This window comes from Gavialis gangeticus, unplaced genomic scaffold (assembly GCF_001723915.1).
Source record: "Gavialis gangeticus isolate Ggan-Ray unplaced genomic scaffold, GavGan_comp1, whole genome shotgun sequence".
In the NCBI taxonomy this organism is placed as follows: Eukaryota; Metazoa; Chordata; order Crocodylia; family Gavialidae; genus Gavialis; species Gavialis gangeticus.
Genome location: NW_017729030.1, coordinates 16,279,352 through 16,293,426, shown reverse-complemented (window position 1 = coordinate 16,293,426; position 14,075 = coordinate 16,279,352). Strand labels below are relative to the sequence as shown.

Here is a 14,075-nt window from a genome sequence, read left to right as displayed (position 1 = left end):
TAGCTATAGGGTAAATGTGCTAGGTGCAAATCAAAATCAGACACACTTGTACTGTACATCACTAAAAAACATAAACAAAGGAAGTGACAAACAAAGGTTACAGACAGTTGTCTTCACTGAGTGTCGCCCAACTAAGAGGTTATTATTTTTATTTTTTTAGTTTGATGGTGTTTTCAGTAGCCAGGGTTGCCAATTCTAACTTATTTTTTATCATAGGTTTTATCATAGTTGGTGGTTTTCTTTTTTTTTCCCCTTAAAAACCCAGTTTCTGGTGTTTCATGAGTGTGAGAATCTGTTTCATAAAAAAGAAATAACCAGAGTTTATTCCTCATGGTTACAAAGAAAAGTTTGACTATGTGAGCCAAGTAAGCCCTAATGACACAGAAATCAGAAAACAAATGGAACCTAAAATTTGGTGGAGAGGATTCTTTAACAATCTCGTATTTCTTGGAGGCCTGGCTCTTGCTTATTGAGTGTTAGAGCCACATATTCCAAGCTTAAGGTGAACAATAATTATAGGGACTTCTGCAGAGGAGAGAAATGATAACTGGAACATTTTTAAATGCTAACATACTTATCAAAATAGTAGAAGAACATTTCAGATCTTTCTGGCTAGGGACAGATGTTCAAAAAGCCTGAATTGACTCAATCTTTGCAGATTAATCTAACCTGGCTAGGCTGAACCAGTCTGCAACCACCCAGACATTCCCTGGAGACTGAAAAAATGCAGGCACATGTCTGCACTGGCTCGGGCTAGAAACCGGGGGGCACAAGAGAAGCCCTCCCTTCCCTTCAAGAGTGCTGAGCTGAGTGGGGGCATGGCCAGGTCTGGTCAGGATGCTCTGATTAGGAAGGAATTCCCCATTCCCTCGCTGCTCCTTACCAGTGAGGGAGCCATCAGGGAGTTGATAACACAGCATTTAGCACCCCATCAAGAAAGAAAAAGCTTCTTTCATTAGTTCAAGCTCTTAAACAGCTTTTCCAAGGAAGGAATAGAGGAAACTTACCAGCTGCCCTGTTGATTAGCACCAAAAAGCCCTAAGCAGACACTGTCCTGTCTACCTTTGTCCTGTCTGCCTTAGCTAGCATACCACATGTTGGCTACAGTCTATGCTGTGGGAGAGGGGAGGAATCCCTGCTTGAGCAGGGGGTGGGGAGTGTGCCTGTAGTTTTTGCCAGAGCTCCAGCCAGGGAGCAGAGGGGTGGGGCCACTCCTGCTCTGGAGCAGAGAGCCCCACTCAGGGCTATGAAGCATCTGGGATGCTGGGGGAATCTGGTTTAAGTTAAACCAGGAAGGGGCCTGGGACAGACCTTGCATAAATCTGTTTGACCCAAATCAGTTAAGTCTGATACTGCTTTTAACCAGGTTTATCTCAAACTGGTTTTAGCCGTTTTCAAACTGGTTTATGTGAACTGAATATCTGTTCTGTTACAGGTCCCAAGACTAGGAACAAGCAGTATGAAACCCAGGGACTCACTCTGTCTTCCTTTCAGTTCTAGATATGAAGGTCACTAAATAATGATATTTAAACCTGTAATCATTACTGACATATTTCTGTGGATAAGATCAGTGTAATTTTGGAGAGTAATTTCATGTTTGGAATGGAAGAAAGAAAATATTTCTCTGATAGCTGACTGAGTCCCCTCCTCTCCCCCCCGCCCCTGTGCAAATCTGACACTACTCAAAAGTTCAAAATGTTAGAAATTCCCAAGGAAAAGAAGCAGAAGACAGAGAATGCAAAGGTGCAAAGTACTTCTTGATATAAGCAAAGATTTGAAGAGTTTGGGTTTTGAATGAATTAAGAAAGTTCAAAAAGAAAAAGGTTTTCCATCCATATCATATTAAGGTTAAGGGGGAAAATATGATATAAAGAATTATCATTACTGACAGTTGGGGAGTGAAGCAGCATATTCAAAGGAGGCATAAGTGTAATGAATGGTACAGTACATTAAAAGATTTACCAAATTGCAAAATATCATAGCATACCTGTACCTCCATTGTCTTTTATGAGGCTGCTTAGAATATATTCAGCTTTTAAAAGTTTACCTGAAAAAATAAAAAACAAACACTGAAAGTGTGTTGAATTATTCATTAATCAAGGCCTCTTTGTTGGAGGTTGTCTTTCTGTTCCTAATGCATTCATTAGTCATACTTACATGTTTTTAGTTCCATAATGTATAGAAAAGTAAGTTTCTAGAGTAAGAATTGCTTTTTAAATATGCACAGGTAGTTTTAAACAAGTGGTCGGGAATCTGTAAGACTCATGCATATCTGCATACACAGAAATCTTGCAGAAGTGATAAAGAAAGTAAGTCTCTTTATCTAGGCTATCATTGTTTCTTTGTACTTAGAAAATTGTGCATGCAGAAACAATGAATCTGTGGCACCATCCTGAAGTCACTTGAGTATATATTTACTACACTGTAGTTCCTCTTATATTAATGTGATATATTCAGTGGTGTGGTTGCAGGATGCCTGATAATGCTACTTAGTTTTTTTCTTAACAGAAGAAAACAGCAACAAAAACATACTCCTAATATGAACTACTAACTTTAAAAAGAGAGGAGACCCAGAATTTTTCTGCATTCAACCAAGGACTTCACTGTTCCTGTTGATTTTATGTGGAAGGTGTTCAGATATGACAGGGAAGATTAGTAGTAAAAAACCCATTGGTAAACCCATCTCCTTTACATGGGAAGTGCAAGTTTGTAAAGCACCATGCTCCTCCATTAGAAGAGGCTATAGGGATACAAAATACTGCAAGGAGTGGCCTGTCCTCCAGTGCCTGGGTTGCACATAGGTGGGTTTGAGAAGGAGATAGGGATTGAACAAAAACATTCTTGTTCTCTTAATGACTAATGATGGTATTGTCCACTCCAGGGAGACAGAAGTTAGTTGGATTCCTAGTGTGGTCTTACCTCATTCCTTTCAGATATGACTGTCACTGAAGTTATTAATATCATATCTTTAATCATGTCTGCCAGCCCCTGTACAGCAACAAAGCTATGGGGAGGGAAAAAGGCATTTACAAGAGGGCTGGAGGTGGAGCCATTCATTACTCTACTCCCCTTCAAATGACAAGCAGCCAAGCTTACCATAAAGATGCCTTGCATTTTGCCTCTTGTGTGTGTGTGCACATTAGTTCAGCATGTATGGAGCAGGCATGATCTAGCTCTTAGGAGAGAGGGTTTCGCTTGTGTTTCTAGTTTCCCAGGGCAGGTGATGCCTTTCGAGGACCAGAAGCAGCAACAGCTGAGAGGCAAGAAGTTGTTGAAAAGAGTAGATTCTCCAATAAGTCAGAGCACCTCATTTTCTCAGCACCCCTTATTAAGGAGGGAGGGTCATAGGCACAGGCACAGGATAGGGAGAGGATCTTGGGCTGAAGGTATTTTCAGAAGGGGACAGAGAGCAGAACGTGGAACAGACCATGAGCTGCTGGCCTCTTTGAGGGCTGGCAGACCCTCTCCCTCTTCCTCTCATGAAAAATGGAGTAGGCCAGACTGCTCCCTTTGGCCTCCCATTGAAATCATGGGCAGCTTGGATCCATCTCTCTGCTCTTCAGAGAGGAGGGCTGGAGAGAGCAGAGGCAGTAGTTTTAAAGCTCTGCAGAGACACAGGGAAAGGGAATGAACTCTTTATATCAGAGGAGAGGGGGCTGAGGTTGGCTTGGCCTGAGTTGACTATATTGGGGTAGTCTGAGCAGAGGACATCCTATTTCCCTGAATACCTTCTCCCTCTTCTTGTGCCCTGGCAAACTGACCTAGGGAGCCTTTTCGTGCACCACCAACTTTTGAGCAAGTTGGGCCTGACTTTCTTTGTGATTGTTACCATCTATAACACCACTCAACACTGACTCTTTTAGTTTGGACATATCCTAAATACAGGACTGACTGTGGGAAAACAACAGTGAGACCTGTCACTTGTGGCACAATGTGCAACTAACTGTGGGTGTTCCAGGCATTAGCTGTTGCTTACACATTTTAATGGTTTGTGTCGCACAGGACAGGTTTGACGGCCAAGAGAAAGGATGTAAAGCTGAAAGACTTCTTCATAATGACCACTGCCTGGTCCAGCTGAAAATGACAGGCCTCCTTACGTGAGTAAAATGTTGTCAAGTGTTTTCAGAATTAGGACATACATTTGAGTAGTCCAATAACTGAACCCCACAGCAATGGAAACTTTAGAAATGCATAAGGACAGATAAGAGCTGCTGTTAAGGTAGATTATATAGTTTCTGTAACCATGATTTCTGAAAATATATATATTTTTTAAATAAAGCTTAGGTTTTAAAGCTTGGATTAGGTTAGCTTTGTTGCTTTTTATTTGATGCCCAAAGCCACAGCAGGAAGATACTTTAAAGAACATTCAGTTTCTATCCATGCTGGAAAAAAGTGATAAAAAATTAAATAAATAAAAAGATACCAGGGTATATGAGCAGGTCTTTCTGCTGCATTGTTTGCATAGTCAAGTGGCTCTAATGAAAAGCGGCTGGGATAGTACAGAGAAAATACCAGGATTCTAATCTAGTTTTTAAAGGCTGTTGATCAGAAATATAGCAATTCAGATACCCCTGTTTGAAACCAGCAGGGCAGATTTGTTAAGGAACAAAAGCTCCAATTAGTATTTTCCACACCCTTTCACAATTTTCTCTACTGCTTTTGGCTCTGAAGCCCTTTATGCCAGCCCCTTTGTGCTGGCAAGAGGAGGTGGGAGGGATGAAGGGGGCTGGGAGTGGGATGGAGGTTTAAAAAGATGGCACTGGGATCATAGGAATGTCAGCCCCTTAATGGGACAAAGTATCTTCTTGAAAGTCAAGTAGCTCCTAATTGAAACTGAGCTGAAAAAATGGAAAGAAAATGCAACAAAAGTGCTGTTACCTGAATTGACAGAGATGCGAGCTTGGCGAATAACCACCTGAGGGGCAATTGGTGTTGCTGGCTGCAGGTTATGCAGGCCTTTGGCAATCTGAAGAAGTTTGCTGGAGGCATCAACCCAATATAGGAATCGGTCAGTCAGGAACACAATAGCAGCTGCTGTTGCATAGTCCTTGACCATGATGGAGGCTTTCAGATAAACCTGAAAAGAACGCCAAAACCATGAGGCAGCCAGGAAGAAACTGAAGAGATAAAAGAAGCTCAGTTAACTGGTTACAGAAAATATTCAGGTCTAGCAATTCTCTGACTACTGATATTGGCTAAAAAACAGTATGCAGGCAGGCACATTTCCAGTTACATAAAATTTTCCATAATCATTGCAAGACAGAAATGCAATTTTTTACACAGATGAAATAAATGAACATGAGGAAAAACAAATCTCCACTGGCTGATTTGAATGTTTTGCGTGCATTTCAAAACCTGCTTGCAATTAGTTTGTTCTTGTGCTCTTAGTTATGGATAGGCAAGGGTGATAATGATAAAGTGTTTATTGGTGTTATAAAAATGACTAATTCTGCCCTTGCTTTGATTTTTGTTTTTTTTTAGCAGGGGAGATTCTGGCTGGGTAGTTTGAGTTTGCTTGTGGTAGTGTACTATGGCTTTAATCTTTGTCCTTTTATTTGCAGGCCCATGAACTATAAAGGTTGGTGTTCTGCAGATACATGTAACTGAATACTGAAAAAATTAATAATGGCTGGGCCTTCCAGCACCTGACCTTGTGAAGCACTGAGCTCTGTAGTTCTTGCCCGATGCCAACGAGAGCTGCAGTTGCACAGGATGACTTCAGAAACAGCTCTATATTGTAACTGGTAACCACAAGTCTCAAAGTACCTAGAGGAGGTATGTATATCTTACTATTCCTGCCTTCCAGGTGGCATGGAGAGGTCAAGATGAAAACGGTCAAACTTTGAGAGCGCTTCTGAAAAATCAGGCCAGTTGTTTAACTGTGTGTGAATATTCAAATCATATTTAAATAAGAGGCCTGCTCGTCAGGACTGAGCTGTGGGGGGTTCCCAGTCACTTCAGTGGGAGTGTATTTTGCCTCCAGATTTTTTCCTCTTTTTTTCTTCCCCCTTTACAAGTCTGATGGGGGAGGCACTCAGCTCTCTGTGGGATCAGGCCCTAAATATAAACAAGTGGCATTAATTCAACACTAAAGATTGCAAGATCAAACACTCCTTCATACATCACAAAGCAGCAAACAGGGCAGGAGTCCAATGTTTTTCCTTTTAGGTCACCTTTAATGATTTTTAAAGCAGTATTAACTCCCTTGGTGTCCCTTCTGTAGCTGATCCTTCACACTGGCAGGAGAAACCAGCCAGAGCTCATGAAGGAGCATGCTGTTAGGGGGAAGGGAGGCCAGCAGGGCAGCTGTGTGGAAGCACAGAGCCTCTGTGGGTGTCCAGAGATCCATGCAGATCTTGGGACATCTGTCAGGTTAGGGGGCCTTCTCCATGGAGGTTGGGGGTCAGCCCCCCAATGGAACAATGAGGAGGGAACCTGCACATGCTGACATTCAGAGTTTCTTACCTCCTGTGAGGGTTTGCCTTGAGAGAGGGGGAAGTAGAGTTATTCCACGGAGGTACACAAATTACATTAGTATGCTTAGTTGAGAATGAAGGGCTAGTAATCATGGCAGGAAACTTCTTCCCCATCTGGAAATTACTCCCTGAGCACCGACTGCAGAAGAGTGGATTTATTGTCTCTAACTGCTGTTAACTGGGACCCTGTTTTATATTATTCCCATGGCTTACACTAGCCCTCTGTTTGAAGCAGGAGGGAAGTAAAAGGGGTTGTTTGTACAAAGGGGAGATGCACGTGGCCTCAGAAAGTGACTCTTGCAATCAGGGATCCATCCCCTTTATGCTTTTCCTGTACAAAATTAACAAGCATGGTGGCTTTTGGCCACCACATTCACAGGCCCCTCAGTTCTCCCCCTATAAATAATGAGACTTGGAATGATACGTGTCCAACTTGGAAAGCTTGTGCTGTATTTTCTGTTTTAGGTTCTTGGATGAAAGGGGCTGTTTACATAGAGAAAAGTATCAGAGCAATGAGGGGTCGAGCTCTCTCCCAGGAAGGGCTTGGTTCTTGTTTCTTTCACACTGGCATCAATCAGGACGAACTCCAGTGAAACTGATGGAGTTAAAACTTTTTGGAAGGAGGAAGAATCTGGCCTCCAAACCCTATCGAACAGCAGGAGAGAGAAGGTTACCCAAGTCAGCACAAAATCTCAAAAGAAAAATGCTAGGCCAGTAGCTCAGTTCTTATATCTGGCCTATAACATTTCTCTCATTTTCTCTCTTTGTGTGGAAACAGACCCAGATTTTTAGAAGTATTTAGGTTAGGTACCTAACTTTAGGGTTACCATATGTCTGGGTTTTCCCAGACATGTCCTCTTTTTTTTGGACCCCTTGTCCAGGAGGGAGAGGCACAAGCAGGGCTGGGGTGGGAGGGAGCAGGGGGCATATCACTGCTTTCCCCACCACAATTATATGCCCCTTCCCCCTCTCTTCCCTTCCCCTCACAGGTGTCCTCTTTTTGGGAATTGGAAATATGGTAACCCTAGTATCTTTAAATATGTGGGCTATGGAAACTACTCTTCTTTTCATACTGCTCTTATCTTGTCATCAACAGAGTTATTCTTGAGTCACTCTGATGCAAGTGAGATCAGGCTCAAACCCATGGAGGTGATCATAGTAATCTATCCAAAGGTCCACCAGTTGGCTTTTAAATGTAGAGCTTATCATGCATCTCTCAGATGAAAGGAAAAGTAAGTTGGAGATGGTTTGGCTAGAAAGTTAAAGTGCACTTTTTGATCTTAAGGTTGTGGAATCAAACTGCAGCAGCGTGTTTGCCAGCTTCCAGCACGTTCATGCTTTGAACAGATGGATTTTTTTAAAAGCTTACTTCCCCTTGAATGTGAGGTGTTTGCATCCTCCCAACGGCTGGCTCTTGAAAAGGCTTCCCTGCACTGCATGCACATGCTGTACTCGTGGCTGCTGACAGTGGAGGAATCTCTCTCTCTAAGCACCTGTAAACTGACACTGCAAACTACCCGTTCCAAATGCTCATGAACATGCCATATATTTAAGCACAGAGCATCGCCTAATCTATTTTTTTTCCTCCCCTCCTTCCCTTAATAGATTGGAGCACAAAAGCCTGAGAGAGGGTGACCTGCCAAACAAAAGGGCCTTTGAGTTCCTAGGAAAAGTAGACTTGGAGGAGGATGGAAAGAATCCAAGTGGCCCTATTATTTCCACTTGCACTAATTAGACATTTTTCTGTCAGCTATTGAGCACTGCTGAGAGGCCAAACTCACTGAATTCATTTCTAAAGTGTTTACAGAAGTTTGCATCTGTTTGTGTCTCTTCAGGAGGAAAATAAGCACTTCAATAGCATTGTGAAAAATCTAAACGAAGCATCCTATTCTGGAGGGCTTGGCAGCCTTGCAGCTGCATAATTTAACTCTCTGCTCAATGCTGAAACCTCTTGTATCCCTCTCCAAAACCAAATGGACACAAAATGTAGAAAAGTCAAGGCAGGGGGAGAAACTTCACTATTTCTTTAAAGGAACGGCTGCATGCTGTGTGGCACAGAGAAGTGTAGTTTGATGTCAATCCTTGTAATTATGCTTGGGTGTTTCAAGCAGTACACCGAGAAATTAATACCCACGTCTTTCATTTTCTGCCAAATTACAGCAGTGTAAAATTCCCCAGCACCCACAGATAATGCACTGACCTGCTGGGAATATACACAAAGGGTATACAAAGGAAGTCTCCTAACAACTTTTAAACAAAATGAGACAGAGGACCAAGTTCTGCTTTTGGTCACATGAGTAAGAACTCAGAGAAACTCCACTGACTTCAAAAGGTGTGACTGGTTTCCTGGGAACAAACACAAATTCTGCTCTGCTGTTCATAAATGAATACTTGGTCTTTCATAGGTACCTATCCAAAAACTAGGATTTACTAATTTTCTTCTTGTTAATTTAAAGTATGCATCTATATATATTTATACCTTGGGATGGACGGACGGACACACACACACACACACACACACACACACACACTTTGTTTTAACATCTGTTTCCACAATGTGAAATGCATATGTCTAATTGAGTTTATGACACAAAGGGAACCTCATGGCTGGGAATGGAGTCAGGTGGTGACGGAATTAAATTTGCACTAGATTTCTATACACAGACGATTGGGGAAAAATGCAAAACAGCCTTTGCTGAAGGGCTTTTGCTTAACAGCAGTGAGTGGAAGTGTGTGCTGTTTTCATGGTTTCTAGCATTAGTGCTCTAACTCCTCCTCACACTGCGCCTTAAATTTGGGTCCCTGCTTTGGGTTCAAAGCCATGACACCTTCTTTGCTATGACAATGGGAATTGTTCCCAAGAGGGAAGAAAAACTCCAAACCAGAGCCATCTGGCACTAGAACTGGCAAGAAACTGTGTAAAAAGGAAATTATTGGTGCATAGTAAATGAGGAGGAGGGATGGAGGGAGAGAAGGGAAATCCTTATAATTGTTGTAAAAGGAATGTAAAAGCATAAAGAAGAGAAATAGTCTTGAATCAATATTTATCAGTCTTATTTCTGAAGTAATGCTTACATAAAAAAGGATCATAGAAATAAATGAAAACAGTGCCTGTCTGCAGACTCAGGAAAGTACAAATTTGGGAAGGTGCTTTTGCAGCTAAGAGGGTTAGAAACGTGGCACTTAAATAAATACCCTATTTTTTTTTGAGATTATGGGTGCCCTGTCATTTTTATGATGCCCAACTATGAATTTAAGGACCTAGTTGTAGTCATCCACATTTGGATATCTTTGCCTCCATTTATTTTGTCCCTGAAAATTTAAATGTGTAATAAATCAGTTTCGCTCAGTAGAAAGACTCTAATTCCATGCAACAGGGTATATATTTCCAGAAGCCTTAGTTATTTCTCCTAGGTTGAACCTATCCTAAATTTACATCACACATAAGTATATATAATATATACTTGTATATAACCTATATTTATACTATCTATCTGTACCAGCTGTTGTCAAATGTATGTGGAGCTGTAATACCACAATCTGAAATTTCACTCCATTTGTCTAAAGCAGGGTTAGAAGACCCCCATCTTCTCCAGGGAAGACAGAATCTGCTGGGCATTTTTAATTGTGCGGCATTGAACAAGAGTTCTCTGTCAGATCTTGAGGTTTTTATCTGATAATCTTATTGTATTCTACAAACATTAGACAGCTTGGCAGCAACTTTTTGAGGGTATTAGCAACATGCCCACCTTTGTGCAGAGAGATGCACTGACGCACAAGATGATGCACAAGATGATCAAGTCATATTGCAGATCATCTGTAGACTGGGGAGTGAAACCCATGATTCTGGACACTAATAATTAGGGCACTTACAGACATTACACTTAGACTAGTCTTTAGACATAGATCGATCTAAACCCATAACCATATAGAAGGTTGGTGGACATAGACTGGTCTAAAAATGGTGCAAGTGGCTTAAGATAGATCTTGTGTGAGGTATACTCAAATGAGATTGATTCAGGTTAGAATGATTTATCAAACTTCTGTACTGTTTAATTCTATGCTCAACCCTAGCAGATGACCCTGCTGCAATCTAGTGTAATGGCTCTCACTTTGGGATCAGATTTTAATGAGCCACAGGATTAGGAGCAGGATTGAGTCCTTTATGACTAGTAGTCCCAAATACAGAAGAATCTAAGGGACATTTTTTGTCTGAGTAAATCTCTTTCATCACCAAATGAAAACAGCAGCAGCATTCAACTCTTGTTTTTTATTACTATATATTATATATGTAATATGTCATGTCATGACATGTTGTGGCAATTTCCTTTGTTGCTTACGCATAGCCTGTAGACTTCATGTGCATGAAAAGAGCATTGACAAATGTTCATTTGTAAGTCACCAAGACTATGCTTACATTGATGGGTCTTGGAGCTATCAGAAAGCTGGAACATAGACCCTGGGTGACTTGTGTCTCTCCAGAATGCTGCAAAGATGTTTATAGCTACAATGAACAGCTGTAAATTGTTATACAAATACTAAGTTTTTGCCTGATCCAAGGGGGTTAGGTGACTGCCAGGCTGCAGTCTTGTGGCTTGGAGGTCTAAATTCAATACTCAGCTCTGCTACAGACTTTCCATGTTGACATAGGGCCAAGTTGATCTACAAAGGGAAATGGGTGTTGCAATGATGGCACCAATTTGCTATTTTAGGTGCCTGGCACTTGGAATGGAATCTGTTACCTTGAGTTAGGTGATCCATGTGCGCTGAGTGGAAGTTTGATACCTAATCCCTTGAATGGGATTTAAAATGCCCAGGGTACTGAGGTGGTATCCATCTAAGTGAGTAGGAAATATTGAGGACAGAGGTGTTGCTTAAATCCTATTCCTCCCAAGGGCTTAGACACCTAACTCAGGATTTCAGGGAAGTGTCTATGTCAGACCAGGATTCTTTCAGAAACTTTCCCCTGAATGTAAGTGCCTAAGTCATTCTTTGCACAGTAAAGGAAGGATTAATCTTTTCTTCAGAACAGAGCCAGAGGAGGTGTTATGCCAGCTTCCCTCACACCTTCCTGCCCCAACCTTATGCCAGGGCTGTCCAGCTGGCAGTCTGGAGACCTCTACAGTGGCCTCTCCCATTGCTGTGCAATAGGAAGGGACTCCTGGGGGGTGTATGCCAATAGGGAGGTGGTGGGATGTACAGCCTGTGCAGTGGGGTGGGGATCTGAGGATGCTGTCCTCACAGTGTATGGTCAGCTTGGTGTGCACTGAAATTGGACAGCCCTGCTTTACCATATCTCAGTGGTTAGAGCACTCCCCCAAAATATGGGAAAGCTGGCATTTAGGCCCTCAATGTAACAGGATTTTAAACTCATATCTCTCATCCCCTGGGCTGTTGCCAGGCTGTCATTTATTCTGGGGTGTTTGTACTGTCCATTCCAGCTGCTGAAGCTGTGTCACTTTGCTATTCATTCCATCAGGAAGAGCACACACCAACTGCAGAAATTTTCTCAGCCTGATGAAGGGTTTTTAAATCCAAAAGCTTGCTAAAAATTTTTTTCCAACTATTTAAGTTGGTCTAATAAAAGGTATCAGATTCACCCAAAGAACCTTGTCTGACTTTGCTAAAAAGCAATTCAAGATCCACTGGGCCAGAGGGAGGAAGCAAGTGTGATCATGACTTTGCAGGCCCATGGCCAGGGCATTCATCTGAGTTTGGGTTCTGACCCCTGCTTTAAGGATATTGATGCATTTAACTAATGCAGATGCTGACCTTTGCACAGGAGTTAGAATCTAGGGTCTTCATGTTTCCACATGAGTTCCTGAATTAATGAGCTAGAGAGTGAAGATCATGCTTGCTCCTTCTCTCTGATATAGTGACTCCTGAACCCTTTTCATGCAAAATTTCTTTTCTGAAGCATGGTTTCAACAGCGGGGAAGCTAAGGGGGATTTTGAAGCCAAATCTTTCAAATCCTGGGTAAAAATGCTAGAATTAATAGCTGGTCACCACCACTCCTAACTCAGCTTTTGAATGAAAGTGGCTAGGGCTACTGTGTTTTTGTGAACTCAGTGTTGTCAGTAAGTGCTAGGCATGCTCTGAGCATAGCTACTAGATCAGGTACCAGACAGGACTTGCGTGAGTGCATACTATGAGGATCCTGAATGGTGTTGTGGGTGATGTAAATGCTGAACAGTTCAGCACTGCCTAGGTACAGGCCATTCTGGGCTTGTGCAGAAGCAGAGCATTTTAGGCAACCATGGATCTTTAATGGCAAAAACTTAAGTTCCTGAAGACTATATATGTCTAAGGTATCACACTCTTAATTTAGATACCTCCGTTCTACCTACTGAAGTACCTCAGTCCTTAGTTTCTTTGTATTTTGGCTCCCTATCTGTACAATGGGGATAAGAGTAACTTCCTTGCCTCTCAGAGATGTGAGGAAAAATGCAGTAAAGACACTACAGTAAACAAATCTATTTAAATAGTTAAGACAGAATGGCTGCTTATTGAAGTTAGTGACAAAACTTCTCAGGATCAGACCTTTTTATAATCAGAATGTAAAAGTTCACTTTCCTCCTTCACTTCTGCCAAAGCTAATAATTCTCAGGACAGAAGCCACTGACGTGAGGTCAGAGTTGAAGTTGGACGAAAATATGCAATGTGGTAATGTGCATGGTGTGAATTTAAGATGCAAATTATCAGTGCTCAAATATGCGGTCATACAATCATTTCAAATCTGGGAATCCTACCCGTATAGAAATTAATTTTAATCCCCAAAGGTAAAAGAGATATCATAGTTTAAAGTGGTTGTGGGTTGACGCCTAATCTCACACTGATCACTCGAATTAATAGAAAAACTACTATATAGCCTTGGAAGATTTTCAACATTTGTGGCAAATATTCTCAGTCAGTTTCTGAAACCAGGAGGTCAAGATCTAGCAGGATAAGTGAGGAGTTTTGAGTTTGTATGGCATACAACATCCTGAGTACTACAAACTGTGTTATAGTTAGAGAGTTGATATTCTCTCATGCTTTAAAGTTGATCTGCAATATTTTTTGTAAAAAAGATGACCTGGGATATCTGGGATTTAAGACCAATGGAAAGGCAGGGGGTCCATACTGTCATGAACTCTCCTTTGTGATGTACTTGGCACAAAACAAACAAACCTGAATTCCCAGTTGCACGGCTCTTGGTTACATCACTTGGAACACCTTAGAGAGCTCTTGAAAGTCAGACAGAAAAAAGCCAGCTGGATATCTAACAAGCCATGGCTAAGAATTAGGGCTTTATATTATAATGCTCCTTATTACCATAACAACAGGTACAAGAAGGAGTAAAACAAATACTCATCTCCTTCTTCCCTTCCATTACAAAGACTCCCATCGCTGAATTGTCATGTGGACCCCATGGTACCTTCATTAGGTACCACGATAACTCATTAACATTTAATTAAGCAGACACTCTACAGTCCTTACTCAGGGACAATTCCTGTTTGTTTAAATATTCCTAATAACTTCAATGGAGTTTTGCAGGAGTGAGGTCTGTATAAGTTTTCCAGTAGTTAAGACTGCAAGTTTCTTCCTATCTGAAGGGTGTT

General features: G+C 41.6%; 1 protein-coding gene across 1 annotated transcript in view; it reads right to left on the bottom strand.

Annotated features, from left to right (window-relative positions):
* Positions 1-14,075, bottom strand: part of ALPK1 (alpha kinase 1) — a 66,338-nt gene that overhangs the window by 32,186 nt on the left and 20,077 nt on the right. The window contains 2 exon segments of the mRNA XM_019521981.1: positions 1,988-2,047; positions 4,879-5,077. Of these exon segments, the coding sequence (XP_019377526.1) occupies positions 1,988-2,047; positions 4,879-5,077 (259 nt within the window).